This window comes from Tympanuchus pallidicinctus, unplaced genomic scaffold (assembly GCF_026119805.1).
Source record: "Tympanuchus pallidicinctus isolate F22 unplaced genomic scaffold, pur_lepc_1.0 scaffold14, whole genome shotgun sequence".
NCBI lineage: Eukaryota > Metazoa > Chordata > Aves > Galliformes > Phasianidae > Tympanuchus > Tympanuchus pallidicinctus.
Genome location: NW_026294659.1, coordinates 12483447 through 12511439, shown reverse-complemented (window position 1 = coordinate 12511439; position 27993 = coordinate 12483447). Strand labels below are relative to the sequence as shown.

At 45.3% G+C, this 27993-nt stretch overlaps 1 protein-coding gene across 1 annotated transcript; it reads left to right on the top strand.

Moving 5' to 3' along the window:
- The first annotated feature begins 5310 nt into the window (after positions 1-5310).
- On the top strand, positions 5311-27448 carry LOC128076575 (mucin-19-like). The gene is made up of 12 exons (XM_052674370.1): positions 5311-5326; positions 6082-15501; positions 16503-16757; positions 17698-17810; positions 18139-18358; positions 18527-18685; positions 18768-18866; positions 19664-19912; positions 21209-21292; positions 21873-21985; positions 23775-23973; positions 25152-27448. The coding sequence occupies exons 1-12, from the start codon at positions 5311-5313 to the stop codon at positions 25355-25357; spliced, it is 11133 nt and encodes a 3710-aa protein (XP_052530330.1). The 3' UTR covers positions 25358-27448.
- The last annotated feature ends 545 nt before the right edge of the window (positions 27449-27993 follow it).

Genomic DNA, 27993 nt, shown 5'->3' with positions numbered 1-27993 from the left:
AAGGAAAAGGAAAAGGAAAAGGAAAAGGAAAAGGAAAAGGAAAAGGAAAAGGAAAAGGAAAAGGAAAAGGAAAAGGAAAAGGAAAAGGAAAAGGAAAAGGAAAAGGAAAAGGAAGGGAAGGGAAGGGAAGGGAAGGGAAGGGAAGGGAAGGGAAGGGAAGGGAAGGGAAGGGAAGGGAAGGGAAGGGAAGGGAAGGGAAGGGAAGGGAAGGGAAGGGAAGGGAAGGGAAGGGAAGGGAAGGGAAGGGAAGGGAAGGGAAAAGAAAAGAAAAGAAAAGAAAAGAAAAGAAAAGAAAAGAAAAGAAAAGAAAAGAAAAGAAAAGAAAAGAAAAGAAAAGAAAAGAAAAGAAAAGAAAAGAAAAGAAAAGAAAAGAAAAGAAAAGAAAAGAAAAGAAAAGAAAAGAAAAGAAAAGAAAATGTCTCATTCTCCTAATCCTGAAATATGTAGAGGGAAACAGACATCAAAATGTTGAGTATTAGTAGTCCTGTTGACAGCAGCCTGCTCTCTCTCTCTCTCTCTCTAACATAATCCTGTTAGTTTCTGAGAACAGAACTAGATATCCTGCAGAGAGCCTCAAAGGCAGTATGATCTTCCTTGGAAAGTTGCTGTTTTAGTTTTGCATGCCAGCTCTATGTAATGAACTTACATTGTTTTTGTTGGCAATAATCCCTGGCTGAGCAACGTCTTTTGAATTCAACCCTGGAAACCACAGCTAATTTCTTAATTCTCATCTGTGGTTTATGATTAACACGGATATTTGTTCTCTCACAGTAGGCTATTGGATGTATTTCTGAAGCAGATGCTGTGTGAGTGATGCTGCGTGGTGAAGAACTGGACTTTCTTGTTTAGAGTCATTTTCTTTTCTTCCTTTTCCTGGTCAAACTGAAAGACACAATTTTTCTGCACAGCATTATGCAGTACCATGTTACAGCTACGTTATATCCTTTGATATAGCTATGATCAAGTGTTCTGTTTTTTAAAGCCTCAAAATCCCACAGAAACAAAAATCTTCAGTATTCATATTTCTCCAATTTTAAATTTCTGATCACTAGAATGACAGTAAAAATTATCTTGACACAAAAACATCAGTTTTGCAAATCCAGGAGGCAAATAAAATACATATCATGCCTTTGTTTGTTACCTTTTTGTTCCTATCTCGATTTTTTTTTTCAAGCCAAGACTGTGATTTTTCTTAGCCTGATGGTGCTGCATTTCGGATAGCTGGGTATGGAAAAATGGAAGTCAAAAGAGTTCAGGACTCCTGGGAACTGTTTCTCTGACGTAGATCTTCTGGGTTTTTGTTGTGATTTTACAGTCAGGAGCCAGAAACATGCTTTTGCATAAGGCCCACTGTGTTTCCGTCTTCCAAGCATTTCAGAAATGGTAGCATAGTTTGACGTAATCAGACCTGAGAACTCATAAATAGCTTTTGTAAGCACTAGAAAATATGTTTCATATCACAAAAGATTCTGGGCAAGTTAATGAGGGGTATATTTTGCTCTTCCTTCAATAGGGACAGAGGACTCTAGTTGGCAAGGGAACTGAAGCTCAAACATTGTTAGTAGATGAGTAGGACCTGCAAATGCCGTGGGAGAAGATTAGTGATTGCTTAGAAAACATCTGATTGTGTCAGGAGTTCCTACAACAAACAAAGCTTGAAGCAGAAATCTGCTACTCTACCTCACATGAAAGAACAACAGCACCATTTACTTGGTTCATTTCAAGGACTGTTTGCCTTGGTCTCACTTCCTTGTCAAAGGAAAACCAAAACACACAGGCTTAGCAAAATCTAAAAATCTAAGACTTGTATTGTCACAGATGTGCTAGAACTTGAAAACTTGAGAAGACTTCAAATAGGTAATGGTCCCATTTCATCAGTTCTGTGACACAAACTATATAACATCGGGTATTCTTGATGGAAAGCTAGAGTGACCGTCCCGATAACAGTGAAACAGATTCTTCTGTCAATTATATCATTGATTTCCTCATTCTTTCCTTAAAAAAAAAAAAATTTATATACGTATATATACATTGTATATATATAAATAGGTGAATATATTGGAGAATTAGTGTCCTAACTTGTGTGACTAGGAAAACAGGACCCATTTAGTTTTAAGGAAGCAAAAGAAAGAAACAGAATGAAAATCACCCAGGGAGATGTAGGAGAAAAGGAAGACACAGAATAATACTGTTTACAGTGGAGGCAGAGGAGATGGCAGATTAAAGGCCAGCTAATGTGAATACATGTAATACATGTATTAGGCAGATAGTGCAGAACTTCAGTTTCACAGCTCTGGCTGTACCAGCAGTGGCAGCATCCCCCAGAGACACAGGTATTAACTCTCTCTGAGCTGCAGAGTAAGAGGGAACCCTTCCACACTGCGAAGAACCACAAGTGCTCTGAGTGTTTAGCAGCATTCCTCTAAGTACTTTGAGGCTGAAAACAAACATGATCCAGGAAAAGGTGTTAAAAATACTAGATAACGTAAATGTTTGAGTCTTTGGTGAGTCTCTAGGCATGGAAAAGTGGGGGATTTCTATCACTAATAGTCACTGAAGTGAAGGGAGATGGGTATAGTCTCATCAGGATGAAGATGGAGCTCAGGGCAGGTGACCAGCAATATCACCTGTTTATCATTAGGAGGAAAACTTGGACAAACAGCTAAGAATGAGTGGGTAGGTTATTTGGTATTTTCCACCTAGCTCAAAGAGGTGAACTGGCAGAGATGCACATCTGGTCCGGCCTGTCTAGAGTGTTGAAGAACAAAAGGCTGGTGCATTTGTAGTAATTTGGTATCCAATAAAAATCCAAGTTATTACCTCAATAACTACTGCTACAATATTCCAAAATATGGAAAATATTTGTAGAGTGAAGTTGTGTCTCCTGATTAGAGTTAGGCTTTTGGGCTCAAGGCAACACAGGACTGTATCTTAGTCATTCATAACCCATGCTCAAGGTTGTTAAAGTGCCGTGCTAATCAAATATCAAACAGTGTTTGGGCGTGATGCCCATGAATTCCTTAAGTCTTTCCTTTAGATGCGCTGGACTTTGAATCACATTCCGACTGTGTTCTACTATAGAAACACAAGCATACTTCAACTGAAAACTTTGGAATTTACGATACTAGAAGTCAGGTGTGAGAATTTCATTACATTGGCTGTGATCCCGCCTGCGTGAAGGATTAACTGTGGCTGAGACGTAACAATGAAGCCTCACCCTCTTTGAATTACTGACGCCTTCAATCCAAAATGTCAGTTTCACAAATGGGGAGAGTACTGTAAGGAGGTGAAAACTCATCATGGAGATTTGGAATTACCTCTGGCATTTCATTTTCTCTCTTTTTCTGTGTAAGTTAAAATCTATTTCACTATTTGCATTTGCAATATATTTTAGAGGATGTCCTGGAGATAGATTTGAAACAATAATTTGGGAGAGAGTTGGCTAAAAATCAATATAAAATAAATATACACTGTTTATAGTTAAAATGTATTTATCTTAAATGTATATTTCTGTAGGCATTTTAGTAGCATATAAAACTGCAAATGAATAAATGAGTGAGAGAAAAATATGTGGATCTAAAAATGGAATGTGTGGTGTATGAGCAGATTTTGTGATGTTTCTTGGCCTTGAATCTTAAATTCTACAGTTATGAGATCAATGAATGATCTATTTTGCTAATTATTCTCTCCTGAGAGACTCTGTAGAAAGAGAAAGATAAGAAAATATGGGCTGGGTTATAATACGCTGTTTTCCCAATGTACTGCAAGAGAAGCTTGAAATAATATCTAGAAATTCAAAGGGTTCTCTTATTTATTCTTACTGTCTAGTTCTGTGACAATCAGTGCAGATGACAGTACATTTCTTCCATTTTTTTCCCCTATTTTCTCTTAAGAGTCCAAAGGATACATATAGAGAATCATACAATTTGAGCTGTGTTGGGATGCAGAAAAATTACTGATCTGCAGGAGGAATTTTGCAGAATTTGTAAACATTATATGCTGTTATGCCTATGCCAAATTATATGATTAATGCAACCTTGATTTTAGAGATACATAGAGCCAAAACAACTTAAATTTTTAGTAGAGCTATTCCAGTACACCTGTGTGAGGATACTCGAAGCTTTACACAGCTGAAAATAAAGAGCTAGGAAAACAACAAAGTGTTGTTAGGGAACAGTATTAAAACAAGACAGCAGATCATGTGTTTCTAGGAGGAACACAAACAACACTTGAAATCAAAATAAAATTAGAGGGGCACGTAAATGAAAGGGATTTGAATTAGTGTGTATACAATCAGAACTGAAACAGGACTTGTTTTTTCTTTTAAGGGGTATATATATAAAAATATTATATTTTTCAGATTGCAAACAGTAGTAGTCATTATTGTTTCATAATTAGAGACAAAAGAAAACACAGGAAATAAATGAATTTTCTTTCAAGATAATCAATGATTTAGGTTTTTAAAAAACACTCATCTCCCCTGCCTGAAACGAAGTGTGCAATGAAGATGTACATATCTCACAAAGCAGGGAATTTTAAATAATGACTACAAAGGACTAAAGAAGAGAAAATTTTGCAAATATAATTGCAGTCTTTGGAAAACAGCTATAAAAACACTATAAAATTGCAGTATAAAAACATATGCAAAAATTGTAGTTAGAGAGATTAAAGAAATTGAAACAAAAAAACAACATAAACAGGAAGCAGATCAATATAAAGTGTCAGTATAAATGTTAAAAAAAAAAAAAAAAAATGTAGAAGGCTAAAAGGACAACAAAACTAGATACATACAAAGGGAAATAAAAGAGAAATCCAGGTCACTGGAGAGGAATTAATAGAGTTTAAAAAAAAAAAAAAAGAAAATGAAGCAGAAAAATAGAACAAAACTAAAGAAAAAAATATCCTAAAACATGAGTGTCCAAACTTTTGGTTTGACAGCACTGCATTGAGTGAAGAGGAGCTGGGCTGCATATAAAATATATAAAATAGTTGATGTATCTAAGTATCTAAATTGATGTATCTTTTATTTTTAACATAAAAAAGTATTAAAACATGGGGGTGGGGGGGGGGGGGGGGGGGAACAACAAAAAAAAAGGAAGCAACCAGAATTGGAAACTTGTGGGGTATTTGACATTTGTTTGTGAAAGTAGAGCATGAGATGGGTTTGATAGAAGCGGTTGTGATTCTAGGCGAATTCCTCAGGTGCTTCTCAGAGATTTTTGATGAAATTTTACACGTAAGATACTTAATGCATGAAAATAATTGTTAACAAATGTAAGTACAGTGAAAAATATATTATTTGAATAAGGCATGATTGTGAAGAAAGGTAAGCTAGGTAAGCTGGTAAGCTAGGGCTTACAGAAGTCCAGTATGAAAGCATGAGAAAACTTTTGAGTTGAATATCCAATTGATATTCTGTGCATTCAAATCGAAAATTCAAGGCTGATGTATACTGAATGTTGATTGAAAATGGAATCACTGATGTACCATAAAATGGAAGACATTTTTGAAAATATTGAAATATATTCTCAAAATTCTTTATCAAAATGGACAGAAAAACGTAATAATTTTCAATGTTCACAGGAAAGCTTTTAGCCAAAATGCCAAAATAAAAAAATTATTTGCCAAAAGTTGAGTTAGAATGGCATTATGACAGGATCTTTTATGGATTTCAGCTCAGAGAGTGTTGAAAAAAAAAACAGTTGTTGATTGCTGCTAAGTGATAAGCAAGTGCGAGAGTCTGAGAGACACAGTGTCAAAGAGCCATTGACATAGTGCCATGAGACATGAGATGGCTCAACAGTGGGCTGTGTTAGAACTCACGAAGCCTGCAAGAATTTGGTGGGACACATGAACCACAAAAGAAAAATAAAAAAGGGAGCTTACTCAGAATATTTAAGAAGTAAAACAAAGTACAGAAAAAAAATAGAAAAAAATTGTAATCTAAGAAGAAAAACAAAGAGAATAAAGTGATTTATAGAAATATAAAACGAACAACGTAGAAATGATATAAAAGAAATGAAAAAAAAAAATAATAAAACCAGGAAACTATTTTTCTAATTTTAAAATTCTTGTCAGCAGTATCAGTAGCTAAAACAGAAAATGTAACAGAACACAGAACGAAAAGAGCAAACAAAGCGAGTGACGATGACCGAGGGTCAACAATGACATCCAGTTTCCTCTTGACAACATCTTCGACGGCTGCGTCCCTGGCCACGACGGACGGCGGAGGAGCGCAGACGGAGCACAACCCCACGATGCTGTCTGGGACCGGGAGCTCACCGGGGCTATCTGGCGGTAGCCAGGCCGCCAGTGCCGCTTCCACAACACTGGAGCCTGGCACCAGCTCCACAGGCATTGCCACGGCGAGTGGCACTGTTGGCTCTGGGTCTCCAGTGCCCAGCTCGGCAGCTGCCAGTGACTCTTCTTCGCCGGCGGGCTCCCCACCTCTGCCATCCAGCAGCACGCCAAGCAGCAGCCGTGAAAACACTGAAGCTGGGCACACCAGGACATCGCAGCCTTCTACAGCGGAAACATCCCCACGTCCAGCGTCCACCGCTGCTATTGCTGGGGCTGGAACTGTGCAGCCCACAACAGCGCAGGGGCAGGCCACGGCTCAGATTGCATCCACATCACAGTTCACAGGCAGCCCGTTGCCTACCCCAGCTCCGACGTCAGCTCTGAGCAAAGCCACCACTCGTGCTAGCACAGGTGCAATTCCAACGGCAGCCCACCTGAGCGGCACGACGGCTGACCTGCAGGACCAGACATCCAGTTTCCTCTTGACAACATCTTCGACGGCTGCGTCCCTGGCCACGACGGACGGCAGAGGAGCGCAGACGGAGCACAACCCCACGATGCTGTCTGGGACCGGGAGCTCACCGGGGCTATCTGGCGGTAGCCAGGCCGCCAGTGCCGCTTCCACAACACTGGAGCCTGGCACCAGCTCCACAGGCATTGCCACGGCGAGTGGCACTGTTGGCTCTGGGTCTCCAGTGCCCAGCTCGGCAGCTGCCAGTGACTCTTCTTCGCCGGCGGGCTCCCCACCTCTGCCATCCAGCAGCACGCCAAGCAGCAGCCGTGAAAACACTGAAGCTGGGCACACCAGGACATCGCAGCCTTCTACAGCGGAAACATCCCCACGTCCAGCGTCCACCGCTGCTATTGCTGGGGCTGGAACTGTGCAGCCCACAACAGCGCAGGGGCAGGCCACGGCTCAGATTGCATCCACATCACAGTTCACAGGCAGCCCGTTGCCTACCCCAGCTCCGACGTCAGCTCTGAGCAAAGCCACCACTCGTGCTAGCACAGGTGCAATTCCAACGGCAGCCCACCTGAGCGGCACGACGGCTGACCTGCAGGACCAGACATCCAGTTTCCTCTTGACAACATCTTCGACGGCTGCGTCCCTGGCCACGACGGACGGCAGAGGAGCGCAGACGGAGCACAACCCCACGATGCTGTCTGGGACCGGGAGCTCACCGGGGCTATCTGGCGGTAGCCAGGCCGCCAGTGCCGCTTCCACAACACTGGAGCCTGGCACCAGCTCCACAGGCATTGCCACGGCGAGTGGCACTGTTGGCTCTGGGTCTCCAGTGCCCAGCTCGGCAGCTGCCAGTGACTCTTCTTCGCTGGCGGGCTCCCCACCTCTGCCATCCAGCAGCACGCCAAGCAGCAGCCGTGAAAACACTGAAGCTGGGCACACCAGGACATCGCAGCCTTCTACAGCGGAAACATCCCCACGTCCAGCGTCCACCGCTGCTATTGCTGGGGCTGGAACTGTGCAGCCCACAACAGCGCAGGGGCAGGCCACGGCTCAGATTGCATCCACATCACAGTTCACAGGCAGCCCGTTGCCTACCCCAGCTCCGACGTCAGCTCTGAGCAAAGCCACCACTCGTGCTAGCACAGGTGCAATTCCAACGGCAGCCCACCTGAGCGGCACGACGGCTGACCTGCAGGACCAGACATCCAGTTTCCTCTTGACAACATCTTCGACGGCTGCGTCCCTGGCCACGACGGACGGCAGAGGAGCGCAGACGGAGCACAACCCCACGATGCTGTCTGGGACCGGGAGCTCACCGGGGCTATCTGGCGGTAGCCAGGCCGCCAGTGCCGCTTCCACAACACTGGAGCCTGGCACCAGCTCCACAGGCATTGCCACGGCGAGTGGCACTGTTGGCTCTGGGTCTCCAGTGCCCAGCTCGGCAGCTGCCAGTGACTCTTCTTCGCTGGCGGGCTCCCCACCTCTGCCATCCAGCAGCACGCCAAGCAGCAGCCGTGAAAACACTGAAGCTGGGCACACCAGGACATCGCAGCCTTCTACAGCGGAAACATCCCCACGTCCAGCGTCCACCGCTGCTATTGCTGGGGCTGGAACTGTGCAGCCCACAACAGCGCAGGGGCAGGCCACGGCTCAGATTGCATCCACATCACAGTTCACAGGCAGCCCGTTGCCTACCCCAGCTCCGACGTCAGCTCTGAGCAAAGCCACCACTCGTGCTAGCACAGGTGCAATTCCAACGGCAGCCCACCTGAGCGGCACGACGGCTGACCTGCAGGACCAGACATCCAGTTTCCTCTTGACAACATCTTCGACGGCTGCGTCCCTGGCCACGACGGACGGCAGAGGAGCGCAGACGGAGCACAACCCCACGATGCTGTCTGGGACCGGGAGCTCACCGGGGCTATCTGGCGGTAGCCAGGCCGCCAGTGCCGCTTCCACAACACTGGAGCCTGGCACCAGCTCCACAGGCATTGCCACGGCGAGTGGCACTGTTGGCTCTGGGTCTCCAGTGCCCAGCTCGGCAGCTGCCAGTGACTCTTCTTCGCCGGCGGGCTCCCCACCTCTGCCATCCAGCAGCACGCCAAGCAGCAGCCGTGAAAACACTGAAGCTGGGCACACCAGGACATCGCAGCCTTCTACAGCGGAAACATCCCCACGTCCAGCGTCCACCGCTGCTATTGCTGGGGCTGGAACTGTGCAGCCCACAACAGCGCAGGGGCAGGCCACGGCTCAGATTGCATCCACATCACAGTTCACAGGCAGCCCGTTGCCTACCCCAGCTCCGACGTCAGCTCTGAGCAAAGCCACCACTCGTGCTAGCACAGGTGCAATTCCAACGGCAGCCCACCTGAGCGGCACGACGGCTGACCTGCAGGACCAGACATCCAGTTTCCTCTTGACAACATCTTCGACGGCTGCGTCCCTGGCCACGACGGACGGCAGAGGAGCGCAGACGGAGCACAACCCCACGATGCTGTCTGGGACCGGGAGCTCACCGGGGCTATCTGGCGGTAGCCAGGCCGCCAGTGCCGCTTCCACAACACTGGAGCCTGGCACCAGCTCCACAGGCATTGCCACGGCGAGTGGCACTGTTGGCTCTGGGTCTCCAGTGCCCAGCTCGGCAGCTGCCAGTGACTCTTCTTCGCTGGCGGGCTCCCCACCTCTGCCATCCAGCAGCACGCCAAGCAGCAGCCGTGAAAACACTGAAGCTGGGCACACCAGGACATCGCAGCCTTCTACAGCGGAAACATCCCCACGTCCAGCGTCCACCGCTGCTATTGCTGGGGCTGGAACTGTGCAGCCCACAACAGCGCAGGGGCAGGCCACGGCTCAGATTGCATCCACATCACAGTTCACAGGCAGCCCGTTGCCTACCCCAGCTCCGACGTCAGCTCTGAGCAAAGCCACCACTCGTGCTAGCACAGGTGCAATTCCAACGGCAGCCCACCTGAGCGGCACGACGGCTGACCTGCAGGACCAGACATCCAGTTTCCTCTTGACAACATCTTCGACGGCTGCGTCCCTGGCCACGACGGACGGCAGAGGAGCGCAGACGGAGCACAACCCCACGATGCTGTCTGGGACCGGGAGCTCACCGGGGCTATCTGGCGGTAGCCAGGCCGCCAGTGCCGCTTCCACAACACTGGAGCCTGGCACCAGCTCCACAGGCATTGCCACGGCGAGTGGCACTGTTGGCTCTGGGTCTCCAGTGCCCAGCTCGGCAGCTGCCAGTGACTCTTCTTCGCTGGCGGGCTCCCCACCTCTGCCATCCAGCAGCACGCCAAGCAGCAGCCGTGAAAACACTGAAGCTGGGCACACCAGGACATCGCAGCCTTCTACAGCGGAAACATCCCCACGTCCAGCGTCCACCGCTGCTATTGCTGGGGCTGGAACTGTGCAGCCCACAACAGCGCAGGGGCAGGCCACGGCTCAGATTGCATCCACATCACAGTTCACAGGCAGCCCGTTGCCTACCCCAGCTCCGACGTCAGCTCTGAGCAAAGCCACCACTCGTGCTAGCACAGGTGCAATTCCAACGGCAGCCCACCTGAGCGGCACGACGGCTGACCTGCAGGACCAGACATCCAGTTTCCTCTTGACAACATCTTCGACGGCTGCGTCCCTGGCCACGACGGACGGCAGAGGAGCGCAGACGGAGCACAACCCCACGATGCTGTCTGGGACCGGGAGCTCACCGGGGCTATCTGGCGGTAGCCAGGCCGCCAGTGCCGCTTCCACAACACTGGAGCCTGGCACCAGCTCCACAGGCATTGCCACGGCGAGTGGCACTGTTGGCTCTGGGTCTCCAGTGCCCAGCTCGGCAGCTGCCAGTGACTCTTCTTCGCTGGCGGGCTCCCCACCTCTGCCATCCAGCAGCACGCCAAGCAGCAGCCGTGAAAACACTGAAGCTGGGCACACCAGGACATCGCAGCCTTCTACAGCGGAAACATCCCCACGTCCAGCGTCCACCGCTGCTATTGCTGGGGCTGGAACTGTGCAGCCCACAACAGCGCAGGGGCAGGCCACGGCTCAGATTGCATCCACATCACAGTTCACAGGCAGCCCGTTGCCTACCCCAGCTCCGACGTCAGCTCTGAGCAAAGCCACCACTCGTGCTAGCACAGGTGCAATTCCAACGGCAGCCCACCTGAGCGGCACGACGGCTGACCTGCAGGACCAGACATCCAGTTTCCTCTTGACAACATCTTCGACGGCTGCGTCCCTGGCCACGACGGACGGCAGAGGAGCGCAGACGGAGCACAACCCCACGATGCTGTCTGGGACCGGGAGCTCACCGGGGCTATCTGGCGGTAGCCAGGCCGCCAGTGCCGCTTCCACAACACTGGAGCCTGGCACCAGCTCCACAGGCATTGCCACGGCGAGTGGCACTGTTGGCTCTGGGTCTCCAGTGCCCAGCTCGGCAGCTGCCAGTGACTCTTCTTCGCTGGCGGGCTCCCCACCTCTGCCATCCAGCAGCACGCCAAGCAGCAGCCGTGAAAACACTGAAGCTGGGCACACCAGGACATCGCAGCCTTCTACAGCGGAAACATCCCCACGTCCAGCGTCCACCGCTGCTATTGCTGGGGCTGGAACTGTGCAGCCCACAACAGCGCAGGGGCAGGCCACGGCTCAGATTGCATCCACATCACAGTTCACAGGCAGCCCGTTGCCTACCCCAGCTCCGACGTCAGCTCTGAGCAAAGCCACCACTCGTGCTAGCACAGGTGCAATTCCAACGGCAGCCCACCTGAGCGGCACGACGGCTGACCTGCAGGACCAGACATCCAGTTTCCTCTTGACAACATCTTCGACGGCTGCGTCCCTGGCCACGACGGACGGCAGAGGAGCGCAGACGGAGCACAACCCCACGATGCTGTCTGGGACCGGGAACTCACCGGGGGTATCTGGCGGTAGCCAGGCCGCCAGTGCCGCTTCCACAACACTGGAGCCTGGCACCAGCTCCACAGGCATTGCCACGGCGAGTGGCACTGTTGGCTCTGGGTCTCCAGTGCCCAGCTCGGCAGCTGCCAGTGACTCTTCTTCGCTGGCGGGCTCCCCACCTCTGCCATCCAGCAGCACGCCAAGCAGCAGCCGTGAAAACACTGAAGCTGGGCACACCAGGACATCGCAGCCTTCTACAGCGGAAACATCCCCACGTCCAGCGTCCACCGCTGCTATTGCTGGGGCTGGAACTGTGCAGCCCACAACAGCGCAGGGGCAGGCCACGGCTCAGATTGCATCCACATCACAGTTCACAGGCAGCCCGTTGCCTACCCCAGCTCCGACGTCAGCTCTGAGCAAAGCCACCACTCGTGCTAGCACAGGTGCAATTCCAACGGCAGCCCACCTGAGCGGCACGACGGCTGACCTGCAGGACCAGACATCCAGTTTCCTCTTGACAACATCTTCGACGGCTGCGTCCCTGGCCACGACGGACGGCAGAGGAGCGCAGACGGAGCACAACCCCACGATGCTGTCTGGGACCGGGAGCTCACCGGGGCTATCTGGCGGTAGCCAGGCCGCCAGTGCCGCTTCCACAACACTGGAGCCTGGCACCAGCTCCACAGGCATTGCCACGGCGAGTGGCACTGTTGGCTCTGGGTCTCCAGTGCCCAGCTCGGCAGCTGCCAGTGACTCTTCTTCGCTGGCGGGCTCCCCACCTCTGCCATCCAGCAGCACGCCAAGCAGCAGCCGTGAAAACACTGAAGCTGGGCACACCAGGACATCGCAGCCTTCTACAGCGGAAACATCCCCACGTCCAGCGTCCACCGCTGCTATTGCTGGGGCTGGAACTGTGCAGCCCACAACAGCGCAGGGGCAGGCCACGGCTCAGATTGCATCCACATCACAGTTCACAGGCAGCCCGTTGCCTACCCCAGCTCCGACGTCAGCTCTGAGCAAAGCCACCACTCGTGCTAGCACAGGTGCAATTCCAACGGCAGCCCACCTGAGCGGCACGACGGCTGACCTGCAGGACCAGACATCCAGTTTCCTCTTGACAACATCTTCGACGGCTGCGTCCCTGGCCACGACGGACGGCAGAGGAGCGCAGACGGAGCACAACCCCACGATGCTGTCTGGGACCGGGAGCTCACCGGGGCTATCTGGCGGTAGCCAGGCCGCCAGTGCCGCTTCCACAACACTGGAGCCTGGCACCAGCTCCACAGGCATTGCCACGGCGAGTGGCACTGTTGGCTCTGGGTCTCCAGTGCCCAGCTCGGCAGCTGCCAGTGACTCTTCTTCGCTGGCGGGCTCCCCACCTCTGCCATCCAGCAGCACGCCAAGCAGCAGCCGTGAAAACACTGAAGCTGGGCACACCAGGACATCGCAGCCTTCTACAGCGGAAACATCCCCACGTCCAGCGTCCACCGCTGCTATTGCTGGGGCTGGAACTGTGCAGCCCACAACAGCGCAGGGGCAGGCCACGGCTCAGATTGCATCCACATCACAGTTCACAGGCAGCCCGTTGCCTACCCCAGCTCCGACGTCAGCTCTGAGCAAAGCCACCACTCGTGCTAGCACAGGTGCAATTCCAACGGCAGCCCACCTGAGCGGCACGACGGCTGACCTGCAGGACCAGACATCCAGTTTCCTCTTGACAACATCTTCGACGGCTGCGTCCCTGGCCACGACGGACGGCAGAGGAGCGCAGACGGAGCACAACCCCACGATGCTGTCTGGGACCGGGAGCTCACCGGGGCTATCTGGCGGTAGCCAGGCCGCCAGTGCCGCTTCCACAACACTGGAGCCTGGCACCAGCTCCACAGGCATTGCCACGGCGAGTGGCACTGTTGGCTCTGGGTCTCCAGTGCCCAGCTCGGCAGCTGCCAGTGACTCTTCTTCGCTGGCGGGCTCCCCACCTCTGCCATCCAGCAGCACGCCAAGCAGCAGCCGTGAAAACACTGAAGCTGGGCACACCAGGACATCGCAGCCTTCTACAGCGGAAACATCCCCACGTCCAGCGTCCACCGCTGCTATTGCTGGGGCTGGAACTGTGCAGCCCACAACAGCGCAGGGGCAGGCCACGGCTCAGATTGCATCCACATCACAGTTCACAGGCAGCCCGTTGCCTACCCCAGCTCCGACGTCAGCTCTGAGCAAAGCCACCACTCGTGCTAGCACAGGTGCAATTCCAACGGCAGCCCACCTGAGCGGCACGACGGCTGACCTGCAGGACCAGACATCCAGTTTCCTCTTGACAACATCTTCGACGGCTGCGTCCCTGGCCACGACGGACGGCAGAGGAGCGCAGACGGAGCACAACCCCACGATGCTGTCTGGGACCGGGAACTCACCGGGGGTATCTGGCGGTAGCCAGGCCGCCAGTGCCGCTTCCACAACACTGGAGCCTGGCACCAGCTCCACAGGCATTGCCACGGCGAGTGGCACTGTTGGCTCTGGGTCTCCAGTGCCCAGCTCGGCAGCTGCCAGTGACTCTTCTTCGCTGGCGGGCTCCCCACCTCTGCCATCCAGCAGCACGCCAAGCAGCAGCCGTGAAAACACTGAAGCTGGGCACACCAGGACATCGCAGCCTTCTACAGCGGAAACATCCCCACGTCCAGCGTCCACCGCTGCTATTGCTGGGGCTGGAACTGTGCAGCCCACAACAGCGCAGGGGCAGGCCACGGCTCAGATTGCATCCACATCACAGTTCACAGGCAGCCCGTTGCCTACCCCAGCTCCGACGTCAGCTCTGAGCAAAGCCACCACTCGTGCTAGCACAGGTGCAATTCCAACGGCAGCCCACCTGAGCGGCACGACGGCTGACCTGCAGGACCAGACATCCAGTTTCCTCTTGACAACATCTTCGACGGCTGCGTCCCTGGCCACGACGGACGGCAGAGGAGCGCAGACGGAGCACAACCCCACGATGCTGTCTGGGACCGGGAGCTCACCGGGGCTATCTGGCGGTAGCCAGGCCGCCAGTGCCGCTTCCACAACACTGGAGCCTGGCACCAGCTCCACAGGCATTGCCACGGCGAGTGGCACTGTTGGCTCTGGGTCTCCAGTGCCCAGCTCGGCAGCTGCCAGTGACTCTTCTTCGCTGGCGGGCTCCCCACCTCTGCCATCCAGCAGCACGCCAAGCAGCAGCCGTGAAAACACTGAAGCTGGGCACACCAGGACATCGCAGCCTTCTACAGCGGAAACATCCCCACGTCCAGCGTCCACCGCTGCTATTGCTGGGGCTGGAACTGTGCAGCCCACAACAGCGCAGGGGCAGGCCACGGCTCAGATTGCATCCACATCACAGTTCACAGGCAGCCCGTTGCCTACCCCAGCTCCGACGTCAGCTCTGAGCAAAGCCACCACTCGTGCTAGCACAGGTGCAATTCCAACGGCAGCCCACCTGAGTGGCACGACGGCTGACCTGCAGGACCAGACATCCAGTTTCCTCTTGACAACATCTTCGACGGCTGCGTCCCTGGCCACGACGGACGGCAGAGGAGCGCAGACGGAGCACAACCCCACGATGCTGTCTGGGACCGGGAGCTCACCGGGGCTATCTGGCGGTAGCCAGGCAGCCAGTGCCGCTTCCACAACACTGGAGCCTGGCACCAGCTCCACAGGCATTGCCACGGCGAGTGGCACTGTTGGCTCTATTTCCCCAACGCATATCTCATCGTTATCTTTCTCTACCACGTCTTTGCATCCCTCTTCTCTCTCAAATTTTTTTCCGTCCACTTCAATCAAATCAGCTTCACCTGAATTTTGCTGTGAGTGATATTTTTCTTTTTGTATTTTTTAATTGTTTTTAATTGTTTTTTTTTTTAATGTATGTAGTTGTCCTTTTTTTTTCTTTCTTTTTTTTTTCTTTTTTTTTTTCATTTCAGTGTATATCTTGTTTGATTCTCATTTTGTTTCCATATTTCAATCAGAATTTAATTTTTTTATTTGTCTTTATCTTTTTTATTTTTTTTATTTTCTTTTAGTATGAGTTTTTTCATAGTGGTTTTCTGTCATTTTTTATATTTGTCTTTCTTATATCCCATTTTATTTCTTGAAAGTCAGGCTTTATGTATCTCTTGACAGCCTGGTCTATTTATTTGTGACTGTGCACCTTACAGGGTGATACTTACTAGATGATCATTATGGTTCTTTTCAACACAGGGAAGTCTGCGTTTGTTTTTTTTTTTTAATCGGTATCTGAAATTATTGCTAATATTTACTTTTTTTTTTCTTTAGTATGATTTTTTAATTTGGAGTAATGTACAGAAATATTTTTTTGCTTTTATTGTTTATATTTTGTTCTTCTTTTTGTTTTTTTTTTCTATTTTCCCATTTTTTAAATATTTTTACCCCTTTTTTCTCTCTGTGATTCATGTATGTTGCTTATGTTGCTTTAATTTATGTTCTTCATTTTTTCAGGTAAATATAAAGAATGAAATAAAATATTACTGCTCTTTTTTTCTTTCACAAATTTATAATAAATTATGCTTCTGTTTTTATGATTTTCATTTTTTGAGGGAAGTAACAAGCTTCCTGTTTTAAAACAAATAGTTTCATGCTACCCTTATTTGTTGTTCTATTGCTGTCATAGGATTCAATAGGCGATAGCCATGTGCATTGTTGTGGTACGTGGAATTTCACATGTTTACAAAAACATTGCAGAGACTTTTTTTTTTTTTTAACGCAAGGAGTTTTTCATTATTGTTTTTTTTTTTCAGCACACCTACAACAACAACATGTCTTACAGGGATTTGCTTTTCTTTTTTAGCTCCGGTTACTCTCTCTATACAGCTGGAGAATGTGACCAGTACAACAATACAGTTCAGCTGGAAACCTCAAGGTGGCAGAAGAGACAGTCCTTATCTTGTGCATCTCTGGGACGGATCTAGAGAAATGGAGAATAGAAACTTAAATGAAACTAGTACTGCATTTGATGGTCTGGTCTCTGATCATGAATACCAAATATCTGTGAATGTTTTAACTTGCTCTAAGAACGTCAGCACGTCGATGACCGTTCGGACAGGTATTTCTTTCGAAATCTTTCCATTTTTTCATTAGCACACTAACATACACGTGGCCTGACAGTGAAGGCCATTTCATTGGGCACTGTCCTGGACATGAATAAACTATAAATTGAAACGTACAAGAAAACTGAGGCCAAAACTCCAGACACTAAAAGCTAACCTTCACATTTTTCATGCAACTAAGGTCCAAAGCCTCCCCTTACCAAACTGACAAATTCAAGATTTTCTGAACTACAACCAATGTTCAACATGCCCATCTCTCACAACTCCACACTCCTCAGTTCCCAAACCTGCCCTTCTATTCACATGCAACTTGTGTTCTCTTTTGAGTTCCCAGTTACATGGCAGACAGCAGATTTAAAGCCATAATCTTCCTGTAACCTAAGGAAATCCTGGAGTCTTGCAGCTCCTACTATTCCCTTTGCAAATCCCAGCTTCTTCTCCAGCAAGCAGCTGCCCTATGCTTACAAACGATGGCAGTAAAATCTACCAGTGTAGTTACCTGAACTATTGAAATACCTGGAGTCTTCCTCTGTCTTCCCATTGCATAGCATGATTTGTGATTTTAGGAGTAACTGTGTCTGGTACGTGGAGCAACATATTGGAAGGAGCAGTCAATGCAGTCGAGGTTAAGGGCAAGTCTCTTCATGGTGTTCAAGTTGCCTTGATGTGAGGCACATAGCCCAGTGATATCCTTTCTCGTGTAACACCTTGTCCTCTTCTCTCAATGACACATTCAAATAAAAGGTGAGGGATACACTGGGCAGTGAGTGGCACAAAGTACTTACACGTTATGCTATGGCCATCTGGGGTGCAGGGAGTTCACTTGTCTACATTTACCTCTGGTTTACTCTTGCCCTTAGAGGATTTTAGCTGAAGAGCTATTTTTAAAGAGCAACTTTGCTTTTGCTGGTTATTCTGTCTTTTATATCTCCACAGCTGCTAAAGTCTTCAATGGAATGACTAGGATTACCAATGAAGACTTCGTACCTGAATACCTGAACAAATCAAGTACAGAATTTAAGCAATTTGAAGCTAAGTTCACTGAGGAGGTATTTTGCTTAGGAATTCTAACCCAAGATTCATTTTCTCTTGCACTCTTTTTAATGTCAGTAAGCATGAGGATCCAGGAATGAATAATCTTTAGTGTGGTTATAAAAAGAATATGATGGTTATAAACAAAGCAACACTTATTTAGGCCTTAATTCTCATTTATGTTGTGGTCCTCTGAAGCCATAATTAAAAGTAATTCTAACTAGCTGATATATGTACTCCCCTTCTATAATACATGCCTCAAAATGAATTAGAGCAGCTTATTGCAATAACAATTCTTGGTGTTAAAGGAGAAAAAAGATAATAATTTAAACTTTTTACTTTCAGATTAAAAAACATCTGCCACCAACGATCCTGAAATTAATAGAGGAAGAAAAAATGCGTATTGTAATTAATAGCCTCAGGAATGGCAGTGTGATTGCATTCTTCAGCATTGTGTTGGATGAAGGAGAAAATTTAACAAAGACAGAGATTTCAGATGCTTTTATAGAGGCCCTTAACATGAGTACAGTACTGAAAGCTGATCTTAAAGAGACTGTCATAGAAGGTATGAATTCATCAACTTAGTAGTGTACCTTTCACTGATGGCAGAATTCAGTGAAATGGGATTTAAGTGGCACAAAGCAATTGCAAATAGTATTCTGTTCATTTCTTTTTTTTCAGTGCTCATTTAAAATATTCTCCTTTTTCCATTTTGTTTAACCACACACTGCAGCAAGGAATAGTTGTCAGCCAGGATTAAATGACTGCTCACAAAATGCTACCTGCACTGCTGAAGGAGCAACTTATTCCTGTCAATGCAATGAAGGATTCACAGATAACAGTCCCCGAGTTCCAGGGAGAGTTTGCCAACTAAAGCAGAATCCACCTTCACGTAACTGTTTTATGTCTTTAAATTGTTTTTTGTCTGTCAGCTTTAAAAATTTGCATACAGCCTCCAAATTTCTATTTTACAGAAGAGATAACTACAGTCCCTCCAGAAAGTGCTATGGGTAGATCTACAGGAACCACAGCTAGTTCTGTTTTTGCTACCACATTCACATCAGGATCTTGCAGTGAGTAAATATTTAATATTGAACAATAGATTTTTTTTTTTTTCTGAAATTAGTTATTGAAATTAGTTACAATAGTTTTGTTCATCAGTCATATTGGCTATGAAGTAAAATTTCAAGACACAGCTTCTTAAAGAATAGCCTGAGAGAACCATTGGAAGCTGATATAGAAATATCAGTCAAGGAAGTTTCTACGTCTTGGTAAAACCATCCTGAACACCATGATGTTCGTCATGGACGAAAATGCCTACCTCCAAGGATAAACTACTATGATAGACCATTTTTGTAATGTTGCTGTGAATCACATTTATTTAGTGCCTGCTTACTGCTCTGAACTTCAGGTGTCCTGCCAAATTTTTAGTAACCAATCCTCCTGATGATATCAAATGTCAGAATCAGTCAGATAGCAGCCCAATTCAGTACACTCATTGATCAGAGCAGCTGCCTTGCCTGTGAAGGGAGAGACTAGAAACAAGTGAAATTATACCCATTTATGTTTTTGAGTCACCAAATAATGTACATTTCTTTGGACTGCTCCAAAAGTAACACCTCCATTTTACTATGTTGGCCCACAACATCAGAGGTGGATGTTGGTGATACGGCAGTGGAGGTTGAATTTTCCTGCCAACATTCTGTTCCATTTCCATCTCACATCTGCTATGTGACAGATGGCAGCAGAGGGGCAGTCTGACAACATGACTGTTGGTTTATTTCACGCTATTTGGTTAAATACTAAATGTTTAGACTTGCATAAATGAACAGAATCCCCCTCAACTGCATGAATCGTTTTTACTTTGCAGTGCCAGTATTCATTAAAGTTGAGAATGTGACTGGGGAGGCAATACAACTTAGCTGGAACTCAGAGGATGGCAAGAGAGACAGTTTCTACACAGTCTTCCTCATGGATGGAATCCAAGAAATAAATAAAACCACTACAAATGAGGCAACAATAATATTTAAATATCTGCTTCCTGGTCACGTATACACGATATCTGTGGAAGTATTATCTTGTGCTGAGAATAGCAGGACTTCAGTGAGTGTCCGAACAGGTATTTCCTTGATCATGCTGTCATTTATTTTTAATGGATATACTCTTCGAATGTCTTTTTGCAATGTGATTTCAATTTGATTTCAAATACTACTAATCTTATAAGTTTTCTTTATTTATCTGACTCATCTGCTTAGATGGGACTGCGTGGATTAAACAGGAGTTTGCAAGAGTAATTGCTTATTCTGTAAAATTTCTGATTAACCAGATAATTCTTCTTTCCCTTGAAAGTCTCGATCACTCTTAATTTCTTCAAAATAGAAGCTTGAAGGTGGACAACTAGGATTACACACAATAATCCAGGCAAGGTTGTACCACTGTGCTTACAATATCATTAATATTCTCATCTCTGCTGGAAATGTATTGAGCAATGCATTAGATACACATGCTTTTTTCATAGCTACATAGCAGCCTTGATCCACTTAGGCAATGAGCCACTTTTCAGTGTCTGTAACCCTGGGTTAGAGAAGATTTTTCTGTTATTAATCCTCAAATGCCCAACCTTCAACGAATATTTTCCAGCTTTCAGGAAATGCCATCCTACTGCTCTTACTTTGGTCTTAGCTTTATCAAATTCTTTCTGTACAGTACCTCAGTACTCCCATCTGCTAATGACACTTGCTAACTTTATGACATTAGAAAATTTTGTGAGAAAACTCCTGTATTTTCCAGCAGGATTTATAATGGAAATGCCAATCAAATTCTCAGTGGTTCTCAAGAAACATCACTAGTTATACCCCTTCAGTGCAAGGTTTCATCTTTTGAAGCTACTTGTTTCCATCTTCCCATTAGCCTATTCCTTTACACATATTTTTTTTCCTCTAAAAATATTATTTAGCACTTTATTGGAAAAGATTGGAAAAGATCTTAATCAAGTTGTCAAAGGATTAGATTATGTTAGCCCAATTTACTTTTGATAAAATTATATTGCACTTTATCATGTTTTCCCAGTCCCTGAGAAAATTCTCATTATCACTTTTAATATCCTTTGAAATATCTAATTTTTCTTTATGCAATTCTTACTTTCTACCATCATTTCTTGCCCGCTCTATATAACTCTCTTTGTTGCAACTGTCTTTTCCATTCTCTAGGAGACTGTATGACTACTTTCAAAACCCTTCTAGGACTATTATTCTAGAAGTTAACTGTGGAGTTCCCTTTTATGCACTTCCCCTACTTACCTACCACTTGCCTCCTTTTTGATACACTCAGTTGTCATTATCTGCAGTTCCACATTCTCAGCAGTAATCATCCGTGCACAAAGGCAATTCTCTTGATTTTGTTATTTATTTTGCAGATACTGTTTCCTGTTTCAACAGAACTGATTTTTGCCTATTACAGAATCATGGTTGTCCAGACTTAAAATATATTATATGCTCAAGTAGGTTTTATATAATTTTATTCTTTATTTGTTCATGACTGTAGAGTATCATTTCACAATATAGTATCTTTCATGAGTGTTTTGTCACCTGCTTTCTTATGCCAATTCACATAGCATCTGAAGTTCACATTTCTTTGGTAAAGAAACTGACTTAATGTCAGCCTGAATCTCTATTTTCAGACAGGACTTTTCTGTGTAAAGTGTACTTCTTTTAGCTTAGAGCTCATCCACCTACTCATGAGGATTGAAGCATACTTAGTGTTTTGCAGACTCTAACATGCTGATCTTACTTCTGCTGAGATCAATTGGAAAATGACTCTTGAATGAGGGAGTGGGATATGCCCTGAATAATATAGGAATGATTAACAATGTGAGGATTGTGATGGCAGGCAAATTTGAAGAGGAGACAACTCTGAAGGTTCAGAAGCCAGTAAACACTTGTGTGATAGACGTCTTTCTTACTATTTGATTAGATCCTGTTTCTATCAATTAGTGTTACATACTGATAACATGAGAAAACAAAGTCCGTAAAGTGGTGTCCCAGGACTCACCTACTGTTTTCTTTTTCTTTCTTTTTCAGGCTACCAATCCTTTGCCTGCAGAGCTTTGTTAAAAAACCAGACATTTAACAATTCCCTTTATGACGTTGATAGTGGAGGCTACAAAGCAATGTCTGAAAGTATCAAAACAGAAGTAAGTTGCTGTAATCTTGTTTGTCACCGCAAGTAAGCTGAGAAAATGTTTTGAAATTAGCAATGCTGATCACTTGCATTCTTTGTTAAATCAAGATTTGCAATAGGAGAAAAAGATAATCCCTCCTCAATAAACTAGCATATGAATCACTTGCTCAACAACAACTGTATTGGCCAAAGGAGACAAATCATGCCACCTAGAGAGGAGGGGTACATTGCCTACCTGGTCTTCAAGTGTGCAGTATTTAGTGAAAGATGATTTAAAATTCTTTTTTTACAACACAAGCAACTTTCCTTAATTTTCCTCTACTATACTAAATGTGCCTGTGGAGAAGGGGGGAAAAAAGTAGTTAAACACACTGGGAAATATGGGACCTTTACCAGTGGGTACTGTTAGCCCAGATCATCGTGAATTTTCTTCAGAGTAGTGGCTGGTGGATTGGAGGAGGGAATGAGGAGACTATATCAAGGAGAAACTGAAGAGAGACAGTGGAAGTTTAGAGATGGCGATGACTCTAGTAAAGCTGACATGTAGAAGCAGCAGACTTAGCCATCTTTAAGGGAATGTTAAAGAAAAGGACTAGACAATTTACACAGCACCCGGGAATCCTGATACATGTGAATCCACTAGAAAGGTACCACTGTTGTAAGACTGAAATTGTCTTACAAACACTGTTGTAAGAATGGAAACACAAAAGACTGCTTTTGTGTAACCAACAGAGAAAAATATTTTTAGTGTGATTTTTACTTTTTACCTAAAAATCCCTATGGATTTCATAAGCAGTAATTACTTTGTTCTCACAACACCATCTCAGAAGTGATTGTCTTATTAATTTTGGTGTCTCGAACTCATGGGTAGAGAATTGACTTCAGTCAGTTTAACAGGCTTCTGCTAACCTGACTGAATGGAAGAAAAATCTCTTTGTTGTCTTTTAATAAACTTTCACTTATCCTGGCATATTGCACTTTTCTTATTATTTCTACACTTTTCTTTAAAATTTGATAAAACCAAAGAAAATGTACAATCGTGACTGAACATGTTGTCAGTTTCAATGTTGCCTGCTTTTTTTTTTTTTTTTAAATACAATTAGAATATTGAATTACTTATTTTAAATTCCACAATGATGCTACACTATAATTATAGTTCTGATTTTTTTTAACACTCATCTGCACAGTCCAGGTTTCCTTTCTAAATCTTTCTTCACAGTGGGCAAAAGAAAAACATAATCTTAGTGTAGTTTGTAGGGATGTGTAGTCTGAGATGGGGGTTATTCCAAGGAGAAGAATAGAGGTAGACTATTCTAGTTGGGTAGTAATTTACAATAGGGCAAAATTTCTAACAGCAAGTTCTGCCCTGATACCGTGTGCATGACAATCATGCTCAAGGTTGAGCTGTTTAAAAAAAAATACAACAAGGGCAACTAACAATAATTTTAGAAACCTTATGCATAGTTTTAAGTACATTTTTTTTTTCTTGGCAGTTGGGTTTATAGCTTATGGAGAAGGACAACTAATTCCAATGCAATACTGATTAACTAAACAGTACTGCTTTGAAAGTCAAAGTCTGATTTCACATTTTCAATGCAGACTGCATTCTGCTCCACAATAATCCCTCCATAAGTATTTTACTGGTCTTGACAAAAAATGACTGTCATTATTCTGTTCGTTATTCCAATGAGACAACACTGAAAGGAGGAGAAATTCAGAAAGTAAATATCCTGATGCAATAATTCCTGCTTTATCTCAGTTGACCGACACAATGAGACAAACATAAATTCCTGTTTCTACAGATCGTTTCAGAAATGCGCATCAAATTGAAAGATGATCATTTTGATATTATGGTGCTTGGATTCAGACCCGGGAGTGTGATTGTTGATTTTCTTTCTGTACTGCAAAAACAAGAGCCTGTTGATGTGGATATTGTGCAGGAATACCTAAGCCAAATATTAAAGAGCAAGTTTGGTGATCAAACTGAAGTAACAGTACAATGTAAGTGATGCTAAAAACATCTTTTCTGTAGTGGTTTGGGGATTAGGGGATCAGATCTTCTTCTATGTAAAAAAGCAGATAAATTAACTTCTTTTTAAGAGATTTGCGTATCTATTTAAAGAAAAAGCATATTCCAACTATCATGTAGATTACAGATCTACTTTAAATAGCTTAGCCATTTCCATAAGAATGGATTATCTTTACACAGAAGGAGGGTTAGGTAGTGTGTAGCCATTTTTACATGCTCCACACAGATCCTGAAAGAGATGTGCCATTTGTGAAGAAGGGAAGGAGAATCCCTATTTCTTCTGTAGTGGCACCTATAACACTCTTCCCTTGGTACAGATGTGCTGGAAGGGTTCCTCTTGTCTAATGGACAACTCTCAAAACCCTTTGACACCTGCTTTCCTGGTTAGATGCAGTGTGGATTTAGTAACACGAAGTATTGCAGAGCTGCTGAGAGGCAGAGGGGAAAACAGAAATTGTGCAAAGGGATATTCATTCAAAATATGGTATCTGTCGTGCTCACTCTATTGGCAAAGCACTTTTTGCATTGAGCTGCTGTGAGCTGAGGTGGTTTCATGCAACACAGGTGCACTCTCAGACCTAGTTAATGTTTTTTATAAAAGGCTGGCTAGCACTATCCTTTAGTCTATGTGCCCTTCCACCAAGTGCATCTTTATTACAGAGATGAGATATGTTTACACACCTTACAGCCCTCTCACTGTCTTCATATAGAGCAATCCATGGACTAGCAGTTTAGATCTCAAATAATTTTATAAAGTTGCTTGTGCAAGTATAAGGACTGAGGGTTAAATTATGTACATTTTACCTTTTTACACCAGTTTTTCACACCTTGGAGTAACTTTTTCTGAGGTGCAAACTGGAGTTGTCTTCTCCCAGAGCCATCCAGACATTTTCCACCAAACAAAACCTCAAATCTGTTGATGACAGGTGCCACCAAGAGATCTCAAGATCTCACCCTTCAGAAGGAGATGGATCCATAAGATTTCCCACTTAAAAAAGCTCTGCTTCAAACAAAAACATTTTTACATTATTCAGAGGTTTCAGAGCTGTCCAGAAATAAAATGTAGATGTCACTTTGGGCTCCAAGCTTTCCTACTCCTCCTTTTCAATAATTTCTAACTAATATCTCTAAAATGTGTTTTAAATTCCAGCTCTGTCTACTGGACAACTTCTTCCATCAACTGAAAGAAGTTCTTCCTGGAAAGTGGCAGTGATTGTCCTTGGAGTTTTATTTGGAGTTGCACTAGTGCTAATTTTTCTTCTAATATTGGTTTATATTTGGAAGAAGAAAAGATCAGGTAAATACCTGGTTGAACCTACAGGACTCCTGGGAAATTTTGTCTACAAGCACTTGTAATGTAAGCCATCGTTTTGACTTATATATTTTGGATACAGGGGAAAATTAATATATTTGTCTTAAAATACTTTCGTCTTTGTTAATCATTTATGTTAAACTAAGATAACCCAACCTTCTCCTTCCCAATGTCTTTTGCTGAGCTCATGAATTACTTTCTAATGAATTATCCTTTCAACATTACTCTTGGATAAGGAACTTCGTATTTTCCTCATAGGAAGTGGGGAAGACTAAGGTACTGAGAAACTCCTGTTCATACTACCCCTATAAGCATTGCAATGACTCCTAGCCATTGGATTGGACATAAAGAGACAAAATTAGAACTGTTCAATATTCTTTTGTGTTTAGATGACACAGCAAACTGACTGATCTTTGTACCAATAGCAGGACACTTGACCACAAATCTGAGCCCCAGGTGATTCATCTAACATGAGATTTTTATCACCATATGAAGATGCCTTTTTCTCTCCAGTGACTGTAAAATGGGCCCAGGACAGTTCATGTTTTAGCATATACAGCTTGATTTAGAGCCTGGAGGAAAGTGAGATAAATCTGGGCAGTATGGACTTGTCACAGATGTCTCTGGTGGAACAGGAAAATCATCTGAAGGCTTCTGAATTCAAGACTTGGTTCCTTAACTCTTGGGCTATGAAGAAACATATGCCTTCATGTGAGAAATGGATAGCATGAGAGATAGAAATGTCATTTAATAGGAAATCAGTAATTGAGTAGCTTGACTTCTTACTAGAAGATGGGAGAAGGGATAAAAAGCTTCATCTGGACTGAAGTAAATTGTCATTTTAATTTATGCCTGTCAAAGAAAACTGGGCAAGAGTGTGTCATATAATGCTGTTTTGCCTTGCCCATGATAATCCCAAAGCAGAGTCTGCTGAAAGCAGCCCAGTAGATCCTGTGGCTCTGCAAAATACCCTGTGTTCCAGGGAAATGGAAAGAAACAGCCTTCATTTGTTTTTACCACTCTCAGCTGCAGTCCCAATGAGGTTACTGTCTGCTTCTCCTGTGGTGTGTTTTTCTCCTTGGAAAGTGCTGAACAAATAATAAAAGGCAGTATATTTCTGTAGACATGTTCAGTAGGAGTTATTTATTTAATCTCAAAGCAGTTCTCCCTGTGTCTGTGTATTTTGCCTGTATGCCAATGCTCAGCACTGAAGTACTGAAGCACTGAATACCTTGTGATGTTCTGAGACCCTGGCTCCAGTCCTCTGAGCAGTTCACGCCCTTTGTGCTGATTGCATTATGGTTAGTTAGCAAGAGTTAGAGTAGTGAAGTGTCCAGAACTGTAGCATGTTACAAGACATCAGCACTGAAAAGAGCCTCTGTGTGCAGTCAGATTTTATGTATCCTTTCCTACAGCTCCTGGATGAATCTTGCCAAGGACCTGGGTAAGCAGAAAGGTGGAGCTGTCTAGGTGCTGGCCTCAACACATGTAGGCTGCTTTAGTTCAGGTTGTGATATTGTCCCAGTGGAAATCACAACCAGCAATGATCTCTGCCCTGGGCTTAGAGGCAGTGTTGGTGTGATGCCAATGGTCTGTGCTGGTTGCATGACCACCTCGATGTGATTAATATTTATTAAAAATTATTTCTTGCAAGTTTCAAATACAGCTGATTTTTGCTGTTATTTTTCCTTGAATGGGAAAATAACATTTAACGATGCATTCTATCTATAAGTTCTCTGGTGAGCTGTGCTGAAAATACCAATGAGCTCTTTTGCTTATTTTAGTACTTTTTCATTCTTTTTGAGGGGTCTACTGTGAACAGCAATCTTATTGTTAATAAAGCTTTCTGATATCTTTGCAAACAACGTTGAACTAAAGACCATGTACAGCAGGGTTGTACTATGGAATTCTAGGAATAGTCCTTGTAAAATGCCTTTATCTCTGAAGAAATATGGTATTTTAAATGTCCTTTTCCCCAAAAGTTTTACAAATAAAATTTGTATTTTTACAATTTTGTGTTCTGAAGGCATCTGTTGTTTCTTCTGTGTAAAGTGGACTCTCTCCAAGGTGCGCAAGGGGAAGATGGCCCCCTCCATAAACAACAAAGCTACCTTGGTCCAGTATGTGATTTAAGAGCAGCACAATTTGTTTGAACTAGATTAAACATGAAAAGCTAGATCTACTGCATCCAGCATTTTTTTCATATTCCAAAAATACCCTATACTACCATGTTGTGGCATCTAGACACTGAGAAGTCTCTGAAAATAAGAGTCAGAGCACTCCCTTTCCCAGGGTATTTCTTCCTCATTTTCAAGTGGCAGTCAGACTGGCTTGTGTACATTTTCTGCTCTGAAATGTGGGGCCAGAATGTGGGACAGAGATGGCTGAGGATAAGATATCCAAAGTTACCTAGATAGCTGGCTTTTGTTTATATCTCCAGGGTGAGACTCTTGTCTAACCTGCTGTAAGGTCTATCACACAGGAGGAGAGAAGAATGCTTTCAAACAAAGAAACTCTGCAGAAGGCTCTGGGCCATCTCATCTGTGGTACTAACAGCATTTCCAGTCAAAGGATGTTCTCTATAAAACAGTAAAAAATAGAGGTACGATATTGAAATTCCTAAATATGGAAGGTAATAAACTAAGCAATAAGTGAGACTTCTGTAAGACAGCACGACGCA

Coding starts and splice junctions, on each gene's coding strand:
- LOC128076575 (XM_052674370.1), top strand. Junction 18,686..18,767: donor AAAGCAGAATCCACCTTCAC/GTAACTGTTTTA, acceptor TCTATTTTACAG/AAGAGATAACTACAGTCCCT. Junction 21,986..23,774: donor CTGAAAGTATCAAAACAGAA/GTAAGTTGCTGT, acceptor CTGTTTCTACAG/ATCGTTTCAGAAATGCGCAT.